This window comes from Cetorhinus maximus, chromosome 22 (assembly GCF_964194155.1).
Source record: "Cetorhinus maximus chromosome 22, sCetMax3.hap1.1, whole genome shotgun sequence".
In the NCBI taxonomy this organism is placed as follows: Eukaryota; Metazoa; Chordata; class Chondrichthyes; order Lamniformes; family Cetorhinidae; genus Cetorhinus; species Cetorhinus maximus.
This window is the reverse complement of record NC_135900.1, coordinates 7,125,617-7,152,502: the sequence shown is the minus strand read 5'-3', so window position 1 is coordinate 7,152,502 and position 26,886 is coordinate 7,125,617. Positions and strand designations below refer to the sequence as shown.

Genomic DNA, 26,886 nt, shown 5'->3' with positions numbered 1-26,886 from the left:
CTTGGATTTTCAGAAGGCTTTTGATAAAGTCCCCCACAGGAGGTTGATTAGCAAAATGAAAGCACATGGGATAGGAGGCAATATACTGGCGTGGATTAAGGATTGGCTAACAGGCAGAAAACAGAGAGTCGGAATAAATGGGTCATTCTCATGTTGGCAGGCTGTGACCAGTGGGGTACCGTAAGGATCAGTACTTGGGCCCCAGCTGTTCATAATATATATCAATGATTTGGACGCGGGGACCAAATGTAACATTTCCAAATTTGCGGATGATACAAAGCTAGGAGGGAATGTGTGTTGTGAGGAAGATGTAAAGCAGCTACAGGAGAATTTGGACAGGCTTAGTGAGTGAGTAAGAACATGGCAGATGGAATATAACATGGAAAAATGTGAGGTTATCCACTTTGGAAGAAGGAACAGATGTGCAGAGTATTTGCTAAATGGTGAGAGATTAGAAAGTGTAGATGCACAAAGGGACATGGGTGTCTTTGTCGATAAGTCACTTAAAGCTAACATGTAGGTGCAGCAGGCAATTAGAAAGGCTAATGGAATGTTAGCCTTTATCACAAGAGGATTTGAGTACAGGAAAAGTGAAGTCTTGCTTCAGTTGTATAGAAGCTTGGTTAGACCGCACCAGGAGTACTGTGTGCAGTTTTGGACCCCTTACCTCAGAAAGGATATTATTGCTATAGAGGGAATGTAACGAAGGTTTACCAGACTTGTTCCGGGGATGGCGGGATTGTCTTATGAAGATCGATTGGGGAAACTGGGCCTGTATTCTCTAGAGTTTTGAAGAATGAGAGGTGATCTCATGGAAACCTACAAAATACTTAAAGGGATAGACAGGGTAGATGCCGGTGTGATGTTTCCCCTGGTTGAAGAGTCTAGAACCAGGGGGAGCAATTTCAAAATAAGGAAGAAGCCACTTAGGCCCGAGATGAGGAGAAATTTCTTTCATCAGAGGGTTGTGAATCTTTGGAATTCTCTACCTCAGAGGGTTGTGGAAGCTCAGTCATTGAGTGTGTTTAAGGTAGAGAATGATAAATTTCTAATTAACACTAACGTAAAGAGTTAGTTTGGAAGATTGGAAGGAGGCAAATGTCACCCCGCTATTTAAGAAGGGAGGGATAATGTGGGTAAAAAGCATTGAAGTGGTTAATTCAGCCATGAATGTATTGAATGTTAGAGCAGGCTTGATGGGCTGAATGGCCTTCTCCTGTTCCTATGTCCCTATCTAGTTTGTGTAAGTGCCTCTGGGTCTCTGGGAGCCCAGAGTTAACATGGCCACTGATTGGATGTCTTCTTTCTCTCCTATAGCTGGAAGCTGAGGAGATTGTAGCCGCGATGTAACATTGAGAGGATGGAGTGTTCCTGGAAAACTATCATTGTCCTGGTCTGCGCTTCCTTAGGGATTCAGTACACAGCCATCCGATCCCTGACTGCCAGCATCACATCCCATTGCCCTGGCACAGAGACTGGGAAACAGTGTCACTCCCAACGGAGAGGTAACATGTGGGAGTGGGGAGTGGATCTTTGGGGAGTGGAGAATGAGGAGTGCAGAATGGGGAGTGAGGAATGGGAAGTGAGGAATGGGGACTGAGGAATGGGGAGTGAAGAATGTGGAAAGGGAATGGGGAGTAATGAATGGGGCGTGAGGATTGGGGAGTGAGGAATGGGGATTGAGGAATGAGGAGTGAGAAATGAGGAGTGGGGAATGGGAAATGGTTAATGGGGAGTAAAGAAGGAGGAGCGAGGAAGGGGGAGTGAGGAATGGGGAGTGAAGAATGGGGAAGGGGGAATTGGGAATGGGGAATGGGGAGTGGGGAATGGGGAGTGAGGAATGGGGAGTGAGGAGTCGGGAGTGAGGAATGGAGAGTGAGGAGTGGGCAGTGAGGAGTGGGGAGTGAGGAGTGGGGAGTGAGGAGTGGGGAGTGAGGAATGGGGAGTGAGGAATGGGGAGTGAGGAATGGGGAGTGAGGAATGGGGAGTGAGGAATGGGGAGTGGGGAATGGGGAGTGAGGAATGGGGAGTGAGGAGTGGAGAGTGAGGAGTGTGGAATGGGGATGAGGAAAGGGGAGTGGGGAATGGGGAGTGAGGATTGATGAATAGGGAATGAGGAATGGGGAATGAAGAATGTGGAGAGGGACTGGGGAGTGGGGAATGGGGAGTGGTTAATGACGAGTGGGGAGTGAGGAATGGGGAGTGAGTAATGGGGAATGAGGAATGGGAAGTGCGGAATGGGGATGAGGAAAGGGGAGTGGGGAATGGGGAGTGAGGAATAAGGAATAGGGAATGAGGAATGGGGAATGAAGAATGTAGAGAAGGAATGGGGAGTGGGGAACAAGGAGTAATGAATGGAGTGTGAGGAACGGGGAGTGAGGAATGGGAAGTGGTTAATGACGAGTGGGGAGTGAGGAATGGGGAGTGGGGTTTGCAGAGCGGGAAATGTGGAATTGTGATTGAGGAATGGAGAATGAGAAATGGGGAATGGGGTGTGAGGAATGGGGTGTGAGAAATGAGGAGCGAGGAATGAGGAGTGGGGAACAGGGAGTGAGGGAGGTTGAGTGGGGAATGGGGAGTGGGGAATGGGAAGTGAGGGAAGAAGAGTGAGAAATGGGGAGTGGGGAATGGGGAGTGTGGAATGGGAAGTGAGGGAGGGGCAGTGAGGAACGAGGAGAGTGTAATGGGGAGTGAAGGGGGTGAGGAACGAGAAGTGTGTAATGGGGAGTGTGTAATGGGGAGTGTGTGAATGGGGAGTGTGGAATGGGGAGTGTGGAATGGGGAGTGTGGAATGGGGAGTGTGGAATGGGGAGTGTGGAATGGGGAGTGTGGAATGGGGAGTGTGGAATGGGGAGTGTGGAATGGGGAGTGTGGAATGGGGAGTGTGGAATGGGGAGTGTGGAATGGGGAGTGTGGAATGGGGAGTGGGGAATGGGGAGTGGGGAATGGGGAGTGGGGAATGGGGAGTGGGGAATGGGGAGTGTGGAATGGGGAGTGTGGAATGGGGAGTGTGGAATGGGGAGTGTGGAATGGGGAGTGTGGAATGGGGAGTGTGGAGTGGGGAGTGTGGAGTGGGGAGTGTGGAGTGGGGAGTGGGGAGTGTGGAGTGGGGAGTGGGGAGTGGGGAGTGGGGAGTGGGGAGTGGGGAGTGGGGAGTGGGGAGTGGGGAATGGGGAGTGGGGAATGGGGAGTGGGGAATGGGGAGTGGGGAGTGGGGAATGGGGAGTGGGGAATGGGGAGTGGGGAATGGGGAGTGGGGAATGGGGAGTGGGGAATGGGGAGTGGGGAATGGGGAGTGGGGAATGGGGAGTGGGGAATGGGGAGTGGGGAATGGGGAGTGGGGAATGGGGAGTGGGGAATGGGGAGTGGGGAATGGGGAGTTAGGAAAGGGAGTTAGGAAAAGGGAGTTAGGAAAAGGGAGTTAGGAAAAGGGAGTTAGGAAAAGGGAGTTGGGAGCAAGGAATGGGGAGCGGGGAATGGGGAATGAAGAATGGGGAGTGCGGAATAGGGAATAAGGAATGAGGAATAGGGAGTGAGGAATGGAGAGTGAGGAATGGGGAGTGAATTAATGGCACAAATAGAGGTTAATGGGTATGATCTTATAGCCATGATGGAGAGGTGGTTACAAGGAGATTAAAGCTGGGAGCTAAATATTCAGTACTATGTGACTTTTTGAAAGGGCAGGCAAGAAGGAAAGGGTGGTGGTGTAGCTTTGTTAGTATGAGATGGAGTACATAAGATGACAAGAAAGAATTTTGGTTGGAAGATATAGAATCCATATGGGTGGAGGTAAGAAATAAGAGGGGGAAGAAGACACTGGTGGGAGTAATCTATAGGCCTCTGACAATAGCTATAGCATAGGACAGAAAATAAATCAGGAGATAATGAAGGCATTTAAAAAAGATAGTACATTAAACATGGGGGTGACTTTAATCTTCATGTAGATTGGGAAAATCAAATTGGCAGAGGTAGACATGAGCAAGAATTCATACAGTGTATTCGGGACAGTTTCTTAGAACAACAAGTTGTGAACCCAACCAGAGATCAGGCTATTTTGGATCTGGTAAATTGTAAGGAGGCAGGCTTAATAAATGATCTCAGAGTAAAGGATCACCTAGGAAACAGTGACCATAATATGGTAGAATTTGGCATTCAGTTTGAGAGTGAGAAACTTGGGTTGGAAACAACTGTACTAAACTTAAATATGGGTAATTACAATGGAATTAGGGCAGAGTTGGCTGCAGCGGACTGGGAAAGGAGTTTAGCAGAAAAGATGGTTGATGAACAATGGCAGACGTTTAAGAAACTAGTTCATGACTGTCAACAAAGGTATATCCTAGTGAGAAAGAAGGATTCAAGGAAGGGGATAAACCAACCATGGTTAACCAAAGAAGTTAAGGATAGCATCAGATTGAAAGAAAAAAAAACATACAATGTGGCAAAGATTAGTGGTAAGCCAGAGGATTGGGAAAGTTTTAAAAACCAATAAAAAATGGCCAAAAAAATAATTAAGAGGGAGAAAATAAACTTTATGGGTAAACCAGCAAGTAATATAAAACCGGACAGTAGGGCTTCTTTAAATATGTAAAAAGGAGGAGAGAGACCAAAATGAACATAGGCCCCTTAGAGAATGAGGCTGGTGAAATAATAATGGGAAACCAGGAAATGGCAGAGGAGGTGAATAAATACTTTGCATTAGTCTTCATAGTAGAAGATACTAATAGCATTCCAAAAATACTAAATAATCAAGGGGAAAAAGGCAGGGAGGAACTAAATATAATAACCACCACTAGAGAGAAAGTACGAGGGAAACTAATGGGGCAAAAGGCCGATAAGCCCCCTGGACCTGATGGGTTGCATCCTAGGATATTAAAGGAAGTAGCTAGGAAGAGATAGTGGATGCACTGGTAGTAATCTTCCAAGAATCCTTAGATTCTGGAAAAGTCCCATTGGATTGGAGAATGGCCAATGTAACATCTAATTCAAAAAGGGAGGGAGACAAAAGACAAGCAATTATAGGCCAGTCAGCTTAACATTTGTCATTGGGAAAACTTTGGCGTCTATGATGAAGGACGTAACAGCAGAGCATTTAGAAATACAAAGGGCAAAATTTTGCCGTTGGCAAGCAGGGGGCGGGGCCCGCTCGCCGACGTCATCCCGCCCCATTTAAATTTTCAGGAAGGCGGGGGCACAGCAAAATCAGCTGTGCGCTCGCCGACCTGTCAATGGGCAATTGACAGAGTCATTTAAACAATTAAAGGACCTGCCCGTCCAACCTTAAGGTTATCAGGCAGGCCGGGAGCCCCGGCAGGCAATAGAAAAAACATGAAACCTCATCCACCGGTGGGATGAGGTTTCAAGTAGGGTTTTGAACAGTTTAATAAAGTTTTAGTGTAATTTATGAACATGTCCCAACTTATGTGACATTGTCACATGAGGGGGACATGTTAAGGATTTTTTTTTTTCTTCTATTTTTAATGTTTTTAAAAGTGCCAGCGATCTCCCTGAGGCAGCACTTAGCCTCAGGGAGATGTGCGCTCTTTCATGCACATGTGTGAAAGAGCGCCCTCTAGCTTTTCGGGAATTCCCCCCCCCACCCGCACAGGAAGCGCATAGCGGCAGGGCCCGCTTCTCCGGCGGGGATCGGCTCCCCACCCGCCGGAGATTGGGTCGGGCCCGCCCACCCGACAGGCAGAAAATTCTGCCCATAATCTAATCAAGCAGAGTTAGCATGGCTTCATGAAGGGGAAATCATGTGTAACAAATTTATTAGAATTCTTTGAGGAGGTAACAAGTGGGATAGATAAAGGGGAACCAGTAGATGTAATATATTTAGATTTCCAAAAGGCATTTGATAAGGTACCGCACGTAAGGCTACTTAATAAGATAAGAGCCCATGGTGTTGAGAGTAGTATATTAGCATGGATAGAGGATTGGCTAACTAATAGAAGACAGAGAGTTGGAATAAAGGGGGCATTTTCAGGTTGGCAACCTGTAACTAGTGGAGTGCCACAGGGATTAGTGCTGGGGCCACAATTATTTACAATATATATTAATGACTTAGATGAGGGAAGTGAATGTAGTATCGCCAAGTTTGTGGATGACACAAAAATAGGTGGGAGGCAAGTGGTGAGGATGACACAAAAAGTCTACTGAAGGATATAGGCAGGTTAAGTGAGTGAGCAAAAACTTGGCAGATGGAATATAATGTGGGAAAGTGTGAGGTTATGCACTTTGGCAGGAAGAATAGAGGAGCTGAATATTGTTTAAATGGAGAAAGACTGCAGAAAGCTGCAGCACAGAGAGATTTGGGAGTCCTCGTGCATGAATCCCAAAAAGTTAACATATAAGTTCAACAGATAATAGAGAAGGCAAATAGAATGTTGGCCTTTATATCAAATGGAATCAAAGGGAATGGAGTATAAAAATAGAGAAGTCTTGCTAAAACTATACAATGCACTAAAGTATGCAAGGGTAGATGCTGAGAGGTTGTTTCTCCTTGTGGGAGAGTCTAGGACCAGAGGGCATAATCTCAGAGTAAGGGGGTGCCCATTTAAAACAGAGATGAGGAGGAATTTATTCTCTCAGAGGGTAGTCAATCTGGAATTCTTTACTGCAGAGGGCTGTAGAGGCTGGGTCATTAAATATATTCAAGGCCGAGATAGATTTTTAATCGGTAAGGGAATCAAGGGTTATGAGGACACGGCAGGAAAGTGGAGTTGAGGATTATCAGATCAGCTATGATCTCATTAAATGGCGGAACAGACTCAATGGGCCGAATGGCCTACTGCTGCTCTTACATCTTATGGTCTTAAGGAGCCAGGAATAGGGAGTGGGGAGTGGGGAATGGGGAGTGGGGAATGGGGAGTGGGGAATGGGGAGTGGGGAATGGGGAATGGGGAGTGGGGAATGGGGAGTGGGGAATGGGGAGTGGGGAATGGGGAGTGGGGAATGGGGAGTGAGGAATGGGGAGTGAGGAATGGGGAGTGGGGAACGGGGAGTGGGGAACGGATAGTGGGGATTGGGGAGCAGGGAAAGGCGGGTGAGGAACGGGGAGTGAGGGATGGGGAGTTGGGAATGGGGAGTGGGGAATGGGGAGTGGGGAATAGGGAGTGAGGAATGGGGAATGGGGAGGGAGGAAAGGGGAGTGAGGAAAGGGGAGTGAGGAAAGGGGAGTGAGGAAAGGGGAGTGGGGAATGGGGAGTGGGGAATGGGGAGTGGGGAATGGGGAGTGGGGAATGGGGAGTGGGGAATGGGGAGTGGGGAATGGGGAGTGAGGAATGGGGAGTGGGGAATGGGGAGTGGGGAGTGGGGAGTGAGGAATGGGGAATGGGGAGTGGGGAGTGAGGAATGGGGAATGGGGAGTGGGGACTGGGGAGTGAGGAATGGGGAAAGGGGAGTGGGGAATGGGGAGTGGGGAATGGGGAAAGGGGAGTGGGGAATGGGGAGTGGGGAATGGGGAGTGGGGAATGGGGAGTGGGGAATGGGGAGTGAGGAATGGGGAATGGGGAGTGAGGAATGGGGAGTGGGGAATGGGGAGTGAGGAGTGGGGAATGGGGAGTGAGGAATGGGGAGTGAGGAATGGGGAGTGAGGAATGGGGAGTGGGGAATGGGGAGTGAGGAATGGGGAGTGGGGAATGGGGAGTGAGGAATGGGGAGTGGGGAAAGGGGAGTGGGGAATGGGGAGTGAGGAGTGGGGAGTGGGGAATGGGGAGTGGGGAATGGGGAGTGAGGAATGGGGAGTGGGGAATGGGGAATGGGGAGTGGGGAGTGGGGAGTGAGGAATGGGGAATGGGGAGTGGGGAGTGAGGAATGGGGAATGGGGAGTGGGGACTGGGGAGTGAGGAATGGGGAAAGGGGAGTGGGGAATGGGGAGTGAGGAGTGGGGAAAGGGGAGTGGGGAATGGGGAGTGAGGAATGGGGAATGGGGAGTGGGGAATGGGGAGTGAGGAATGGGGGAATGGGGAGTGAGGAATGGGGAATGGGGAGTGAGGAATGGGGAGTGGGGAATGGGGAGTGAGGAGTGGGGAATGGGGAGTGAGGAATGGGGAGTGAGGAATGGGGAGTGAGGAATGGGGAGTGAGGAATGGGGAGTGGGGAATGGGGAGTGGGGAATGGGGAGTGAGGAATGGGGAGTGAGGAATGGGGAGTGGGGAATGGGGAGTGAGGAATGGGGAGTGGGGAAAGGGGAGTGGGGAATGGGGAGTGAGGAGTGGGGAGTGGGGAAAGGGGAGTGGGGAAAGGGGAGTGGGGAAAGGGGAGTGGGGAAAGGGGTGGGGAAAGGGGAATGGGGAGTGGGGAATGGGGAGTGGGGAATGGGGAATGGGGAATGGGGAGTGGGGAATGGGGAATGGGGAGTGGGGAATGGGGAGTGGGGAATGGGGAGTGGGGAGTGGGGAGTGGGGAGTGGGGAGTGGGGAGTGAGGAATGGGGAATGGGGAGTGGGGAATGGGGAGTGGGGAGTGGGGAATGGGGATTGAGGAATGGGGATGAGGAACTCAGGGCTGAATGTTTACACTATGTTGGATGCCGTAATGTCTGAACTGGAATGGGCAGAATGTGATTGACTGGTACCAGCTATCTGTGATTGAGAATTCTGGGCTATGTGTTATAGGTTAACGGAGGTCACATATCTAACCAAATAATCAGGTTGGTCACAGACCAATGTAAACAAATATGGGCCATCGATGACATTTGCATTTAGTTGCACTCATGGGAAATATGGTCCTAGGGTTAACCTATCTCTGATCAAATGTAGGAACGAATTAACCTGGTGACCATGTACAGTCTTGCTTCCTAGAGTTGACTATAACTATTATGATTATCACTTGCTCGAAAGACTACTTTCTAAATCTATATTTCTAACAGAGAGTTGTTCTGACCTGGAATCCACCACCTGAAAGGGTGGTGGAAACAGATTCAACAGTAACTATCAAAAGGCTATCAGATAAACAGAATCATAGAATGATACAGTGCTGAAGGAGGCCTTTCGGCCCATCATGCCTTTGCCAGCTCTTGGAAAGAGATATCCAATCAATCCCACTCCCCCTGCTCTTTCTCCATAGCCCCTGTAAAGGTTTTCCTTTTCTGTTCCAATGGAAAAAGATCCAATTTTTGAGTTTTCCACCATAACTACAATCCCCCACTCCTGATATCATTCAAGTGAATCTTCACTGATTCAGTGTGGCTCGGGGCCTCTTCCCCATCTTTGTATAGCCAGCTTCACTGCACTTGTATGAATATAGACAAGTGATGGGTCGATCTGATTGAGAGGTTTAAAATGATGAAGGGAATCAAAGGTGTTACAGACAAGAGAGAGACAAGTCAACTGTACCTATTTCCTCCACCACCTGTCCGTAAGTAGAAGGTGTTTTGAATTATGTTTAAAGTATGTGGTGGTGTGGCTTCCTAACCCCTTGGTTTCTGTGATCCAACTTACTAATAATCCGCAGCAAACTCGCATCATGATTATCTCGGAAGGTTAGGTTATTTCACATTCAAAATAAAACCTGGGGAAGGAGCGTCCGCAACTTCCCCTTCCACTATACACAGATGCAGACACACACACACAGGCAGACACACACAGAGACACACACACACAGGCAGACACACACACACACACACACACAGACATACACACACAGGCAGACACACAGACACAGGCACAGACACACACACACAGACACATACACACAGGCCGACACACACTGAGACACACAGACGCAGGCACAGACACACACACACACAGACACACACACACACAGACACACACACAGGCCGACACACACACACACACACACACACACACAGACGCAGGCAGACACACAGACACAGGCACAGATACACACACAAAGGCAGACACACACAGGCAGACACACACACGCAGGCACACACACACACAGACAAACACACACACACACACACACACAGTAAAGGTGGCGGTGGTGGGATTGAGATTGAGAAAGGGAGTTTTACAGTATAAGAACCACAGAAATGAATATTAGTTCACGTGATTTCCAGAGTCCAAAGTCAGGGTCCAGAGGGTCTTTCCTTTGTGGCGGAGTTCAGTTCCGATGAGTTGAAGATAACAAATAAAGATCCTAGAAATGAACAATCCTGCAGCACAATGGGGATTTCTGTGCTTAGACTGCTTGGCAGGCGTCAGTCAGAGACCTTTAAAATCAAGCAAGCTGGGTGAAGTTGAGAGGTGGTAACCGATAGCCAGACTTCACAAAGACTGGTGTCCATCCCAGTTGATGTTAAAACAGCAGTCTGAGGATTTCTCAGTTCTCAAAGGCATATAGAGATCTCAAAGTGGTCACTCAGGTCATGTGACCTTCTTTCTTCACAAGGACTTCAAAAGGGATGTTTATCCAATGTCTGGAACTGGCTTTGATTTCAGGACTGATAATGTCTCAATCGTTCATTGTTGAAAGAGTTACCATCCATATTGAGGGTCTGGTGTTGGGAAGCCATTGTCTAGGCAGACCCACTGACTCTGCCAGCAAGGTGAGCTTATCTAAGGATTCCCCTGTGGTTCCCTTTTGGAATGGGCCTGGACATTTCTAGGTGTGAGATGAGTCTGTTAGCAGCTTTGCAGGCATAATAAGTTTTGATGTGCAAGCTATGTGCTTTGTGATTACAAGGAACCTGTACAATGAGGTGTGAGATTCCATAGCTGAGAAAAGAATTTTTGTTGTTGTAACTCCAGGCCAACCCTGTGGCCATGTGATTTGTAGCAGCCATCTTTTTATGGTCCAGCAAAAGGTCAACTTTTAAAAAATAACAATAAAACTAATGTTCTGGATTTCTTTTCATGTCCCAGGGACCCAACAATAGGATACAGAAAAACTATTTCCTCTGGTGGGGTGAGTCCACACAGCGGGGCTTAACCTTAAAATTAGAGTTAGTCTGTTCAAGGGTGATATCAGGAAGCATTTTTTCCCACACCTAATGGGAATTGTGAACTTCTTAGGACAGAAACAATTATATATTCAGCCAGAGACATTTAGAATTAAAACTCCATGAGCTGTTAAACATGGATCCTTTATTTTTCCTTTCCAGCACACTCTCTGCAGGTACATATGTGTATGGTAGTCTCAAGTGCACAAAATGCACAATCTAATTTTCAATACGCTACAGAAATCTGGAACACTCCCCCCACAAAAAAGCTGTTAAGGCTGGGGGTCAATTGAAATTTTCAGAAGTGAGGTTGACACATTTCTGCAGTAATGATTGTGGTGATGTTAATATACAACTGGGTCCAGTTGAGTGGTGGCACAGGCTCAAGGGGCTGAATGGCCTCCTCCTGTTCCAATGTTTCCCTTCCTGACAGTGAAAGTGCTCCGTGTAAATGGAATCAGCCTGAGGAAGAAGGCGCGGAAACATTTCCTGGGCTGGACAGAAGGTTCCTCTTTTGTAACTTGTACTGTTGTGTTTCCCAGTAACTTCCCCTGACACTAGCCTGGATCAAGGACTTAGGGCAGAATTTTACAGCCCCACCATGGCCAGGGTGGGGCTGTAAAATGCAGCAAGCAATTCAAAAATCCATTGACTTCAACGGCACCGTAAAATCCCACTGGCACAAAATTCCGTCCTTAGTTCCAGGATTGGCATGTCTGACACGGCTGCATGTGGGGCATTGGTGGTCTGTTTGTGTCAATGTGGTGCAGTTGTAACGTACGTCTGCACCAATCCACTGGCTGAAAGTTAGAACTGTGCGCACAAAACTCAGCAAAATGAGACCAGCCTTACATGATGGTGGTGTGTCACAAGTTCACTCTGGGAGCTTGAGTTGCTGTGGTAACATGCACTTTTACATGCATGTTGTAGTCTGGAGCTATGGATAGTGATTGTGGAGGCACCAATGTTCTTTCTATCACATGGCTGACTAGGATTCTCTCTCACTCTTATCGCCTGCCTGTGGTTGGAAGGATTTACAGGTTGATACTCCACCTATTTGGCCGTGTTATGAACACACCTTCCTTGGCCCTCGAGTCCTGGGGTGGGACTTGGACCTGGACCTTGGCTCAGAGGCAGGGACACTACCCACTGCACCACAAGACCACTAGCCTAATATACGTGACTGTAACGTGTGTGTGTGTGTGTGGGTGTGCATGTTTGTGTGTGCACACGTGCGTGTTGTGCGTGTGCATGTGCTGTATGTGCATGTGCATGTGCATTGTGTGTGTGCGTCTGCATGTGTGTGCGTGTGCATGTGTGCATGTTTGTGTGTGTGCACGTGTTGTGCATGTGGTGTGTGGGTGTATGTGTGTGTGTGTGTTTTTTGTGTGTGTTTGAGTGTGTGTGTGTAATGTGTGAGTGTGTGTAATGTGTGAGTGTGTGTAATGTGTGAGTGTGTGTAATGTGTGAGTGTGTGTGCGTGTGTGTGCGTATGTGTGCGTGTGTGTTGCGTGTGTTGTGTGTGTGTGTGAGTGCCTGTGTGTGTGTGTCTGTGAGTGTGTTAGTGCGTGTGTTAGTGTGTGTCTGTGAGTGTGTGTGACTGCAATCAGAACTCTGCTTCTTGGTTTCAAAGAAATGATCATTTGGGCAGCAACCAAAGCTCTAACAATTATGGACGTGCTTCGCCAGCCCTCTTGCTACAAAGTTGTAAGTAAGTAAATTCCCTGTCAAGTTGGAATTTTTGTTAATGATTTTGTCAGCCTTGCTTGTGTTTCATTGAAAACTGACAGTCACTATGGTAGAAGTGAAATAGTTAGAGCTTCATCTCTCTCTGTTTAGCAATGCAAGATTACAGTCGCTAGAACACGTAACAGGAATTCTCTATAACAACCCTTGGGTCAAACTATTATCTCACTGTATATAGAACTGAATTGGTGCACTCCAGATCAGAGGAGACCCGAGATCCACTGATCAGGGTGATCAGTGATACTGAATCTAAAGGAAAATCTAGTGTTAAACCCAGGGCTTTTGGAAAACTCAGGTATGAGACGCACGCCTGAGGATTTCAGAAACAGTGAGAGGGGTAAAGGCAGAGTCAGGTGATGTCGTGGAAGGAAATGTTCCTGAGGCTTGAAGATCAGTTCAGCGGTGGACAGGACACAATAAGCTGTTCACCGTCTCTTCAACATGAAGGAGCTGTTAAGGAGGAGAATGGAGTGAAGCAGAGAAGGATACAGGGCTAAGGGGAGAGAATGGGGCAGTGGGATTAGGTTGGGATTGAGCCAGGGTTGTGAGGAGATGATGAGCAGTGGCATTAGTTTGGGATTGCTCTAGAAAAGAGCCAGGGCAGGAACTGGTCTGAATATTCCCCACTGTAAATCGGAGATGTTTAATCTGCGGAGATGTTTAATCTCTTTGTCTTACTTTAGATGTAGTGCCATTGCCTCGCTCCTGCTACAGTGACATTTAATTACAATTGAGCTTAAATTTTATTGTAACATTGTATTTTCATGTTGACATAATTATGTTTATTATTATGGCTTTTGTTTTCATTCTTTATTATCAAAGTGTAGCTGTTTTGAATTATCTTTACACCAAGAGAGGGAGCAGAGAAAGATTTTTTTTAATCATTCATGGGATGTGGGCATCTCTGGCTAGGCCAGCATTTGTTGCCCATCTCTATTTTCCCTTGACAATGTGGTCAACCGCCTTCTTTACCTGCTGCAGCCCATGTGATGTAGGCACACCCACAGTGCTGTTAGGGAGTTCCAGGATTTTGATCCAGCTATAGTGAAGGAACAGTGATGTAGTTCCAAGTCAGGATAGTGAGTGACTTGGAGGGGAACTTGAAGTTGCTGGTGTTCCCATGCATCTATTGCCCTTGTCCTCCTAGATGGGAGAGATCGCGGATTTGGAAGGTGCTCTTGAAGGAGCCTTGGTGAATTGCTGCAGTGCATCTTGTAGATGGTACACACTGCCGCTACTGTGCGTCGGTGGTGAAGGGAGTGAATGTTTAAGGTGGTGGATGTGGTGCCAATCAAGCGGGCTGCTTTGTCCTGGGTGGTGTCAAGTTTCTTGAGTGTTCTGGAAGCTGTATGCGCCCAGTCAAGTGGAGAGTATTCCATCACACTCCTGACTTGTGCTTTGTAGATGGTGGACGGGCTTTGGGGAGTCAGGAGGTGAGTTACTCGTCACAGGATTCCTAGCCTCTGACCTGCTCTTGTAGCCACAGTATTTATATGGCTGGTCCAGTTCAGTTTCCGGTCAATGGTAACCCCCAGGATGTTGATAGTGGGCGATTCAGTGATGGTAAAGCAGTTGAGCATCAACATCCTGAGTTTTGATTTTTATTTGGTTTTTCAATGAAAGGCAATTGACAAACTAATGTAACAACTTCATTAACGGTTTCACAACTCCCACTACAGCAGAACGATAAATGCTTTTTCCAGTAATCATTGGTAATTACTAGTTCCAGTTATGGGTAATTAATTTTTCGACAATGACTAAAAGCATTCACAAGATGTCACACAGATGAGAGGCTGTATTGTTTGAATTAAAACCCTGAAGTTAGGGATTGTTTCAGGGCTTAAATAAGGGCTTGAAGCGGTGAAAGGATTTTTGGAAGCAGATGTGACAGAGTGAAGATTAAATGGAAATCCCAATCCCAAAATACGTTTGAAGATTCAAAGCTCTCTGTTGCTAACTCCAGAAATTTGGAAAATAATCTGCTTCTTCTTCAATTCACTGTGAGTCACAACATTTAAGTGACCACGGGCTTGACTTTATTTCACATATTGAAGCGATTTAGGAAGTTGAGCTGGACATCGGTGGTAGTGTGACTGAGATTCTATCCTGGTTTCAGCAGGAGGCTTGATTCAATTGAATGCAGAGTATTTTAATTGTATTGCTCAGTGCCTGTGCCTTTTTATTTGTACCTGCTCCATTGTATCATACAGAAAGAAAGACTTGCATTTATATAGCGCCTTTCATGATCACTGGACATCTCAAAAGTGCTTTAAAGCCAATGCAGTGCTCTTGAAGTGCAGTCACTGCTGTAATGTAGGAAGCATGGCAGCCAAACTGTGCACAGCAAGCTCCCACAAACAGCGATGTGATAATAACCAGATAATCTGTTTCTGTGATATGGATTGAGGGATAAATGTTGGCCAGGACACAGGGGACAACACCCCTGCTCTTCTTCAAAATAGTGCCCACCTGAGAGGACAGATGGGCCTCGGTTTAATGTCTCATCTGAAGACGACACCTTTGGCAATGCAGCACTTCCTCAATGCTGCACCGAAGTGTCAACCTTGATTGTTGTGTGGAAGTCCTGGAGTGGGGCTTGAACCTGGAACCCTCTGACTCAGAGCACTACACAGAAGCAGACCATAAGAACATAAGAAATAGGAACAGGAGTAGACCATTCGGCCCCTCGAGCCTGCACCGCCATTCAATAAGATCATGGCTGATGATCTTGTGTTTCGAATTCCACATTCCCATCTAACCCCGTTAACCTTTGATTCCCTTGCCTAACAAGAATCTATCTACCTCTGCCTTAAAAATATTCAATGACCCCACCCCCACCACCTTCTGAGGCAGAGAGTTCCAAAGTCGCACAACCCTCTGAGGGAAAAAAAACACTTGGCCCATTGTGCCTATGAGAGAGCTTTCCAATTAGCTGCACTGCCCTACTCTTCCCACAGAACCCAGCTATTTTTCTCCCGCTAGTATTAGTATGTATTCAATTCTCTTTTGAAAGTTACTACTGAATCTGCTTCAACCATCATTTCAGGAAGTGCATTCCAATCATAGCAACTCGTTGTGTAAAAGAATTCTCCTCAATTCCCCCTCAGGCTTTTTTGCCAATTATCTTAAACCTGTATCCTCTGGTTACCGACTCTCTGGCCTTATTTTTACCTGTGGGATGAAGAATTACCACCAGCGTCTATTTGGCTATCGGAACAAAGGCAGTTCATCACTGAGCTCCTGAATTCATCTGACAGCTGATATCACCACCATAGGGTCAACAGGTTCATCTCGGAGCTGTTACCAATTTATTTATAAACAGTAAAACGAGGCATCGAGTGAACAGCAAATACCGAAGGTTTGACAGAAACGCAGAGAAAGAGAGAGAGAGAGAGAGTCCTCAGTGGTGTTACGACCCACCCCCAGGTGAGGTTCCTCAAAGTTGTTGATCCAGACGAGACCCCTCAGTTTATCACCGTCTGGCTGGGGGCATCCCCAAATTGTTATGCCCTGGGTGAGGAGAGATGAACTGGTTCCCTGTCTTTATTCACCCCCCCACACCCCCACCACCACCCCACCCCACCCCCCACACCCTCCCCACCCCCCCACTCCCCCAACCCCCTCACCCAACCACCCACCCACCACCCCCCCACCCCCTCACATCCCCCACCCCCCCAACCAACCCCCCACCCCCTCCCCACCCCCTCACCCCCACACCTCCCCATACCCTCCCCACCCCCCACTCCCCACCCCCCTCACCCTCTCCACACCCCCCACCCCCCCCACCCCCCAACCCCTCCTACCCCCCCCATCCCCACCCCCCAACCCCACCACCCCCGCACCACCCCCCACACCACACCCCCCACCCTGCCCTCCACCCCCCCCACCACCCACAAACTTGATGATTGACATAAAACCAAGCGCAGCCAAACCTGGTGCTGTGTCACATAACTTCAGTTTGTATTCCCTGGAATATGGTGGGGTTAAGGGTTGATTTCATTCTTATTTTATTTATTCGTTCATGGGAAGTGGGTATCACTGGTTAGGCCAACATTCGTTGCCCATCCCTAATTGCCCTTGAGAAGGTGGTGGTGAGCCGCCTTCTTGAGCCGCTGCAGTCCATGTGGTGTAGGTACACCCACAGTGCTGTTAGGGAGGGAGTTCCAGGATTTTGACCCAGTGACAGTGAAGGAACGGCGAGTCAAGATGATGTGTGGCTTGGAGGGGAACGCACAGTGTTCCCAAGCATCTGCTGCCCTTGTCTTTCTCGGTGGTAGAGGTTGCGGGTTTGGAAGGTGTTGTCGAAGGAACCTTGGTGAATTCCTGCCGTGCCTCTTGTAGATGGTACACACTGCTGCTACTGTGTGTCGGTGATGGAGGGAATGAACATTGAAGGTAGTGGATGGAGTGCCAGTTATGTGGGCTGCTTTGTCCTGGATGGTGTTGAACTTCTTGAGTGTTGGTGGAGAGATTGAGATTGTTGAGATTTTTAGGATTTTGAAAGGAATTGATCAGGGAAAGAAAGTAAGGAAGAAGGAAAGAAAGACTATTTCATTTATATAGCATCTTTCACCACAAGATGTCTCAAAGCATTTTCTAGCCAATTATGCACTTTTAAGATAGCCACTGTTGTAAGTGTGGAAGAGAGATAAACATTTTCCATTGGTGGGGGAGACCAGAACAAGAGGACATAACCTTAAAATCAGAGCCAGACCATTCAGGAGAGAAGTTATAAAACACTTCTTCACACAAAGATTGGTAGAAGTGTGGAACTCTCTCCCACAAAAAGTGGCAGAGGCTAACTCAATTAGTCAGTTTAGATCTGAGACCACTAGATTTTTGAGAGTCAGCACCGTAAAGGATGTGGAACTAAGGTGAGTGGATATATTTAAGAGACACATCCGTCAGGATCTCACTGAATGGGGAACAGATATGAGGGGTTGAATGGCCACCTCCTCTACCTATGTCTCAAAGCCCGAATTCTGAGGCCTTCCTTATATTCAGATAAAATCAGATTCTTGTACTTTTTAATTAGCGCAGGAGATCTCTGCAGCAAATCAAAATACTTTGAGAATAAATTCAATTAAACTGAGGAAACAGACTTGACAAAAACCCTGATCTTAATTTACAGGAGGTCAACGGTGTAATGTGAAGATCCTGCTGTCAGTGTTAAACCATGTACATTGTTACTGCGGGACAAGACAGTTTCTTAGATCAAAGCGGGACTGATATATATATATATATATATATATATATAGAGAGAGAGGAAGAAGACCTTTGCAGTTTGAATCAATGAACCCAATCTGCTCTCAACTCAAGAATGACATTTGAAAGATAAAACAAAAAACAAACAGCACTGACTGAGCTGTGATCATTATGGAGTGAAGGATATTGTCAGTGTGAGGGCGATGTCGATTATTTATGCTGCCTATTTCTTTGTAGTTGATTTTCTATGAAAATTTAATGTAAATATTGAATGTCATGAAACAAATTCACCAGACCAGATTAAATTTTTAAAAAATAGCTACAATTGCTGGAAATGCGGAGTAGATTTATTCATATTGATGGACTCACATTTTTAATTTAGACCCTTCATTTAACTGAATTCACCACATAAGCTGATGTGTGAGTTTTGATACCCACAACACCGTGCCTGTGTAGGGCACCTTTAATGTGGCCAACATCCCGATGATAAAGGCATAAGAGAAAGAAGAGATCAGATGACCAGATGCTTGGTCAAAGAGGTAGGCTTTAAGGAGCATCTTGAAGGAGATGGAGAGATTTATCCTGGGAATTACAGAGTATGGAGCATGGGCGACTGAGGGAACAGCCACCAGTGGTGGGATGGTGGGCAGGGTAGGTGAGTGTTGTTTCACAAGGAACCAGAGTCAGAGGGAGAGAGTTTGGGATAGGGTTTGGGGGGGTGGGGGTGGGTTGGGGTGTATGTGGGCGTGGTAGCCAAGGGGCTGGATGAGATTACAGAGAGGGCGGAGATGGAGGGTGGTGTTAGGGGAAGGGGTCAGATGGAGCACGTGGATAAGGCCATGGAGTCATTTGAAAACAAGGAATGAGAATTTCAAAATCAAAGCTTTGTGGAGCAGGAGCCAGTGTAGATCATGAGCACAGAGGCTAATGGGTGAATGGAACTTGGTGCAAGTTAGGATGTGAGCAGCGGAGTTTTGGATGACCTGAAGTTTATGGAGGGGGGAAGAATCACTGGGTGGTGATCAAGAATGGGAGCTCTAGTTATTTTTTTTTTACCCTTCCTGTCTCCAAATTGCAAAGACCTATGCAGCACTCTCACCCAGAGCAACTAACTCAGCAACATGCAGAGACAGATTCTGGGAACTTGATGACCTCTGTGACACAGTGCAGTATTAGGCCGTGTGTTTCCTCTCTACGCCATCAAAGGAGATTGCAAAATATGTTTTAAGGAATTGCCTTTAAGAATGAAGTGAGACGTTAGACTAGTGCAACGCACTGAGGACGAGGCATCAGGCCCCAGGCTGCACTTTCACCATCTGCTACCAAACTGAGGATCGTGAACTCTTGTTGCAATTGGCCAACATGAAAAAAAATACACCTGCAATTCTCTGGTCATCTGAGAAAGCAACATGAAATAGTAAAACCCTCTGAAATTATTTTGTTCAGTCGCTGTGAAGTGTTTTAGTCCTGCTTTGCCCATGCTCCATTGTCCCTGTGCGGTCTCAGAGAGAGCTCTCCCTCAGTCCCATCCCCCATTCATCCATCATCCTGTACCCTCTCTCTGAGCAAGCTCTCTCTCAGTCTTGTTCCCTGTACTTTCTCTGCAGCAATTACGTTTATGTCCTGAGAATGATTTGAATCTTGTCGCACTATTGGTTCTAGTGAACGTGTCTGTTTGTCTGGTCATTAGAGGCTCCTAGCTGACCTAGGCTGTGTCTGAGGTGAAAAAAAGATCTTGCTGTGATTAATATTATAAGACACAGCGCTGCTGGGTGTATTTTCTTGTAGTTTATTTCAATTTCTACAATTCAGAGTTTAGGATAAACTGCGAGAACAATTACCCATCAGGATTTTACTGAGGTTTGGTGTTCAACACAAGATGGTGCTATTTTTTACATTCACTCATTGACATGAAGCCTCCAGCAGGCGAGTTGTCGAATGAGTGGTTGGGTGGACAGTGTTCAGATAGTGGGCCATGAAAACAGTAAGAGTCTAGAGATATCTAATAGCTGGATCAGGTGCCACTGAGACCTAGATTGCTGAGAGACTGGGATTGCTGGAGGCAGACCATGCTCACACTGGGTTTAACCCCACACTCCCTGCTAGAATCCTGTACTGTTACAATCCACGTAGAGGCTGATAAATTTTAAAAAGAGAGATCAATTTCCCAGTGGTCCATAATCCCATGACAAGATTTCACATTTTGCTGTAACAAATTGACTAAAATTACCGTTGACTAAACATTACTTAGTAGGTAACTAATACACTAAACTACAGAAAGGTATCCCCCTTAACTTCTTAACACAATGAGAAACCCCATGCACTGTCCGTAGACATGTAGCCCTGAGTTAAAGACCAAAGCTCCTCCTGGCTCTAACAGGATCTCTTCTCCCTGCTTCACTAGGGTGAATCTTCCAGTACCCTTGAAAAAGAAAACCCCGTTACTCAACTTTAATCAAATGGACTCCCCATTGCAAAGTTCCCTCTGGTGATTCTGTGGTCTTTAAATCTTGACAGTCCTTGTTTCCTCGAATATGGGTTCCATCTTCACCAGCCCTCCGCTCAGGTATTACCCCAAAAGCAACTCTGTACTTCTTCCTGGCTTAACAGCACCTGTTGTTGGTCTTCTTCCCCAAAACTTAGTCTGACTGCCCCTGAGACTCTGTGAGTTGAGTCTGTGAGTATGCAAGCGGCAAGAACAGCTCCCTTCTCTTTTATGTCCATGTGTTAAAGTTTGCACCTGACTTTCCATAGGGTTTGACCTGGGCCCCCTGTTGACTAGCAGCCCGGTCACATAGTCTGTTGTTGGGCAGAATTCAGTACAACTTCACACCATTCCCTATTCCAGGGCATTCTGTTTTACCTTAAATTAAAAGAGACAGTTTAAAGTATAACCATCTCATGAAGTCTAGTGGTCATAACAATACAGAAGAAGCAATTTAATGACATTTGTGCATTGTGTTGGATATCGTTAGTTTATTTTGTAATTTATTCAATCGTTACGAGTTTGTATTTGTTTCATTTTCAGTGGCCGATGACAGTTTTATTGAGCAGAGGTTTAATGAGATCATCCCTTATTCCTGCTTCATCGCAGATTTTAACAACGCTTCAAGACAGTCTCAGACTCTCCAACGCTCAGACGTGATTGAATGGTGGAAAATTCCATGAAGGTCACCAGTGATTGGTGCAACAGTGTGTCTTGGTTGTCAGCGAGTTAGTCCAAAAATGAAACTTTAATAAAAGCAGAAAATGCTGGAAACACTCTGCAGGTCAGGCAGTATCATGAGTTCTGATAAAAAGCAAAATACTGCGGATGCTGGAAATATGAAATAAAAACAGAAAATGCTGGAAAAACTCAGCAGGTCTGACAGCATCTGCGGAGAGAGGAACAGAGTTCACGTTTCGAGTCCGTAGGACTCGAAACGTGAACTCTGTTTCTCTCTCCGCAGATGCTGTCAGACCTGCTGAGTTTTTGCGGCATTTCCTGTTTTTATTTCATGAGGTTCTGATGGGGCAGAAACATTAACCCTACACTCCTCTCTCACTCTCTCTACAGACTCCCTGAGCTGCTGAGTGTTTACAGCTTTTCCTGTTTCATGCTTCATCTTTCTGACACCCACGCTACTCGCCCTTTGTTTCGAAATGCAGGTCTTTATTTCAGAACCCAGCCCCTGTGGAAAGTGCTGTTCTTCTCGCCGGCCCCCGAGATTCAGCGGTCGTTCACAAAATGACCTGCCCTCGATGCTCTTAGCTCTCTTAGCTCCTCCGCTATTGTCAGCGGGGCTGACCAATGAACATCTGTCATTTTAAATTGGATTGAACAGAGAGAGTAACTGCGTTTGATGATAAACCTTTCTTGATCCAACTTTCCCAGTTTAGTCAATGTGACATTTGGTGATAAGCGAGCTGGAGGAGAGGACTAGTGCAAAATCTAGATTTCCGTCTCAGTGTCTGCGTATGATTCCCACTGGGATCAGTGACTCATAAACCATGGACATAGTGATGCCTATTGACAGTCAGTGCAGTCAATGAAATATTTTCCAAACACTGCATGCAACAATACGTTTTAAAAACCTGAATGCTGAGATTGTGTTATCAGTAAAATATTAGGTGGTGGGGGTGGGGTAATGAAACCTAGAGGTAGGGCAAGATGGAGTGACTGTGGTTTAGGGGAGGAAGGTTTTCCTTAAAATATTTACTAGAATCTTCAGAGGAAACAACAGACCTGCGGAACGAGAGAAAGGAAAGAAAACAACTTCTCTGGCAGTCCCTCGGGATCGAGGATGACTTGCCTCCACTCCGGTTCAATGGGTTCTGAGATGGCTGATCAATCCAATGCCTGAACTGCAGAGTCTGCCACATGCGGAGGAGGTGGCACTTGAAAGGTTGGGTAGATGGGTTATTTGGAGATTTGTGCACCCCCTCCAACGTCTCGACTTCACCTCTGCACGTTCCCGATGAAGTTTCTCAATGTGTTCGGTGTCTTCCTGAATGAACCTTCTCCATTTTTGTCAGTCACAAGCCTGGGACACCCTGTGAGTCAGTGGGGATGTTTGACCTCGTCAGAAATGCTTTGAGGATGTCCCTACAGTGTTTCAGCTGTCTATAGGGACTTTCACAACCATTAGGTGCCCCTACAAAGGAACATAGGTTTGTTGACCCCTTTAATCACATTTTGGTTTAATGTTTGTAAGTTTCCTTTAAACTTTGTCCTTGGTTTTACAGCTGACCTGAGTTAGGGGCTGTGCTTGATTTCTCCCTTGTTATTGTTAATTTAGTTAATTGTTTTAACGCTACAAGAGTTACAAAGGAACATAGGACTTAGGAGCAGGCGTAGTCTATTTGGATCCTCGAGCCTGCTCCGCCATTCAATAAGATCATGGCTGATCTGGTTGTGGTCTCAACTCCACTTTCCTGTCTGTCCCAAAGCCCAATACAGTCAATGAAGTACTTTTAGAAGCATAATGTTGTACTGTTATAATGTTGGAAACGCAGCAGAATTTTCACATAACAAGCCCCCACAAACAGAAATGTCATAAGGACCAGATAATCTGTTTTAACGACATTGGTTGAGGGATAGATATTGGTCAGGACACTGGGGAGAACTCCCTGGCTCTTCTTCTGTCACTGGGTCTTTTACATCCACCTTGATTTAATGTCTCATTTGGAAGATGGCACTTCTTACTGTGGAGAGACTCCTTAGAACATAAGAATATTAAGAATATTAAGACTTTACAGTCCCTTGAGCCTGCTCCAACATTCAATAAGATCAATAAAATATATTCATGAATATTAATTACTAATATTCATTACCTTAAGTTCAATGCCCTCATTAGACCCTTGGCTCCTCACTATTTCTGGTATGTATTTTGTGTATTCCACTGTGAAAATGGATACAAAATATTTGTTTAACATCTCTGTCATCTCCTTATTCCTGACTATAATTACTCCTGTCTCAGCTTCTAAGGGACGAATGTTTACTTTCACTACTTTCTTCCTTTTTACAAACTTGTAGAAGCTCTTACAATCAGTCTTTAGATTTTTGGCTAGTTTACTCTCATATTTTACTTTCTCCCTCTTTATCAAATATTTTGGTCATACTTTGCTGGTATATAAAACTCTCTCCCAATCCTCACTCTCTTTGGCAATAATATAAGCCTTTCCTTTCAATTTAATAATATCCTTAACCTCTTTAGTTAAATACAGATGAATAATTTTTCCTGAGGAGTTTTTGTTCTTCAACGTTGAGAATTATAAAATATTTATTTAAATGTTCGCTATTGCTTATCTACAATTGTACCTTTTAATCAGATTCCTCAATCTCCCTTACCTAACCTGCCCTTCATACCTTTGTAATTTGACATTAGTTCATTTCAATACTCTTGTTTCAGACTTAAATACCACTCTTGAACTCAATGGGAAATTCTACCATATTATGATCACTCTTTCCCAAAAGATTTGTTATTATGAGATTATTAATTAACTCTTACCCATTATACAGGACAAAACCTAAAATACCCTCTTTCTTCATTAGCTCCACAATGTATTTTTCTAGGAAATTGTTTCTTTGCTCTTGCAAAGTACCAGTACAGACACAAAGGGCTGAATGGTCTCCATTTGTGCTGTAACTATTCTATGATTCTGTTGCACCATTAATTCAGCTATCTTGTTATGAATGCTTCATGTATTCTGATAAAGCACCTATTATTTTAACTTTTTACTATTTTCTCTGATTTGGCCTTATTTACGGTTACACTATAACTATTAAACTCTCTGACCCTTCCTGTCGCACCCCACTTATCTTTACCCACATTGCTGCACTTCTCTATGGCCTTAGCTTTTCTCTTTAGATTTACAAATTTCCCCTTTCCCCCCATGCCCCCCCGCCACCGTTAGTTAAGCACTGGGGGTGTCAGCCTAGAAAATGCGCTCACATGTCTGGAGTGGGATTGAACACATGAGCTTCTGACTCAGAGGTGAGAGTGCTGCCCACTGATAAGGGACGTTCAGTGTTTGCTGGGCTTCCGATTCAATATCCCAAAGGCGACTGGTCCAGTTGGGAGGTTTGCAGCTCGAATCCCAAGAGGAAATGAAGCTGTACTGTTACACTCGGAGAACTGGGTACAATTATCCTGAATTAAATGATTAACAGGTACCTTTAAACAGAGCTGCAGGGAATGTGTGGCCAACTATTATTCTACTGCCAGACACATAGCACAGCTATCCACCAAAACCTTTGACAGGCTGTCCCTTTTCCTCTGTTGCAGGTTTCAGTGGCTGCTCTGGGATGTCTCACCCGCACAGGGAACCAAGAAACAATGACCAGGCACACGACAGGAAGCACATCCTAATCCTTGCCACCACCAGGAGTGGATCCTCCTTCCTGGGGCAGTTATTCAATCAGCACCCTGCTATCTTTTACCTGTTTGAGCCTCTCTATCACGTGCAACAGGTGTTTGCGAACTCCAGTGCCAGAATGAGGAACGTGGTGGACAGGCGAGCTCTCCTGGGGGCACACAGGGACCTGCTCAGCAACCTGTATGACTGCAATCTGAATTTCCTGGAGAATTATCTGAAACCTGTGCCCAGGGACCATGAGACCACGGTGTTCTTCCGCAGGGGTGCCAGTAACGCTCTGTGCGAACCCCCACTTTGCCACATGGATCAGAATTCGAAGGATGCAATTGAACATCTCTGTGCCAAGCAGTGCAAAGCACTGAACTTAACCTTGGCATCTCAGGTCTGCCAGACACGATCACACATGGCAATAAAAACCGTCAGGATTCCTGAGATCAAGGACCTCCGCTTGCTGAGCGAGGACCCCAGGCTCAATCTGAAGATCATCCACCTGGTCCGAGATCCCAGGGGAATACTCGCCTCCCGGATGGGGACGTTCACGGACAATTTCCGGGCCTGGAAAATCTGGAACGCCACCGGCAGAAGACCACGCAGTGTTGATCTATCCCAAATAGCCACCACTTGCAGCGACCTCTTCAACTCCGTAGGCACTGGGCTCAGCAAACCACCCTGGCTGAGGGGCAAGTACATGTTGGTGAGATACGAAGAACTGGCCAGAGAGCCCTTCAAAAAAACCGCCGAGATTTACCATTTCGTCGGTTTGGATGTGGACAATCAGGTTAAGAAATGGATACTTCGGAACACTAGAGGAACAAGTGGTGCAGCAAGAAATTACAAATACACAACCACAAGGAACTCGACAGCAACTGCAGAAAGCTGGAGACTCAACCTTTCCTTCCAGATTGTCCAAACAGTGCAACATCTCTGCAATGCCACTCTAATCCAGCTAGGCTACCAACTGGTGCAGTCACTGAAGGAGTTGCGGAACGTCTCCAATAGTTTAGTGGAATCCAAGGCGTTTGCACCTTTCGTGTAGCCACATTCTTTGTGGTTACCTTTCAAATGATCAACTGAGAGCTTGCTGAAGTGGAGAGTTTCCTGGAGAGATGATTGGAGCCCACAGGAGGGAGAGCCAGGGGCCGTGGGCCAGAAATTGGGTCGGGTCTGTTTATGGGCCTCAAATAAGTGTGGCGCGTACCAGAGTCTCAAGTCACACCTGAAATTGGCCCCCTGGTTTACTGCCCATGGCCTGTGGTCTCCAATCAGACTTCGGAAGAAGCTCATCCGATCCATGGGAGCAGAATTAGGCTGATTGAGTCCCTAGTAGCAACATTGATAGGGGGAGGGGGATCAGGAGAGAGACGAAGAGGGAGAGTGGAACTAGGAAGGAAAGAGGGTGATCAGAAGGCAGAGGGAGAGAAGGGGTGATTAGGGAATGATTAGGGGAGAGAGAAAAGAATTAGGAGGGAGAGAAGGACGGAGAGGGTGATTAGTAGAGAGAGGGATGAGAAAGGAGAGTGAGAGAGTAGATTAGCAGGAGAGAGATAGAGTAAGTGGGAGAGTGGGTGATTGGGAGGAAGAAAGAGTGTGTATGGATATTAGGTTGAGTCGGTAGTTAGGAAGGCAAATGCAATGTTGGCATTTATTTCGAGAGGACTAGAATATAAAAGCAGGGATGTGCTGCTGAGGCTTTATAAGGCTCTGGTCAAACCACATTTAGAATATTGTGAGCAATTTTGGGCTCCATATCTCAGGAAGGATGTGCTGGCCCTGGAGAGGATCCAGAGGAGGTTCACGAGAATGATCCTAGGAATGAAAGGCTTAACATATGAGAAACGTTTGAGGACTCTGGGTCTATACTCGATGGAGTTTAGAAGGATGAGGGCGGATCTGATTGAAACTTACAGGATACTGAAAGGCCTGGATAGAGTGGACATGGGGAAGGTGTTTCCATTAGTAGGAGAGACTAGGACCCGAGGGCACAGCCTCAGAGTAAAGGGAAGACCTTTTAGAACAGAGAAGAGGAGAAACTTCTTTAGCCAGAGAGTGGTGAATCTATGGAATTCATTGCCACAGAAGGCTGTGGAGGCCAGGTCATTGAGTGTATTTAAGACCGAGATAGATAGGTTCTTGATCGGTAAAGGGATCAAAGGTTACGGGGAGAAGGCGGGAGAA

At 46.4% G+C, this 26,886-nt stretch overlaps 1 protein-coding gene across 2 annotated transcripts; it reads left to right on the top strand.

The window, feature by feature from the left end:
• The first annotated feature begins 1,331 nt into the window (after window positions 1-1,331).
• Window positions 1,332-25,919, top strand: LOC144696342 (carbohydrate sulfotransferase 1). 2 transcript variants are annotated; one of them, XM_078567562.1, is made up of 6 exons: window positions 1,341-1,466; window positions 14,720-14,732; window positions 15,971-16,006; window positions 20,513-20,521; window positions 21,032-21,047; window positions 24,680-25,919. In XM_078567562.1, the coding sequence occupies exons 1-6, from the start codon at window positions 1,361-1,363 to the stop codon at window positions 25,745-25,747; spliced, it is 1,248 nt and encodes a 415-aa protein (XP_078423688.1). In that variant the 5' UTR covers window positions 1,341-1,360; the 3' UTR covers window positions 25,748-25,919. The 2 variants fall into 2 exon arrangements, with proteins under 2 accessions (XP_078423686.1, XP_078423688.1); XM_078567560.1 differs by lacking the exons at window positions 14,720-14,732; window positions 15,971-16,006; window positions 20,513-20,521; window positions 21,032-21,047 and having other exon boundaries at window positions 1,332-1,505; window positions 24,621-25,919.
• The last annotated feature ends 967 nt before the right edge of the window (window positions 25,920-26,886 follow it).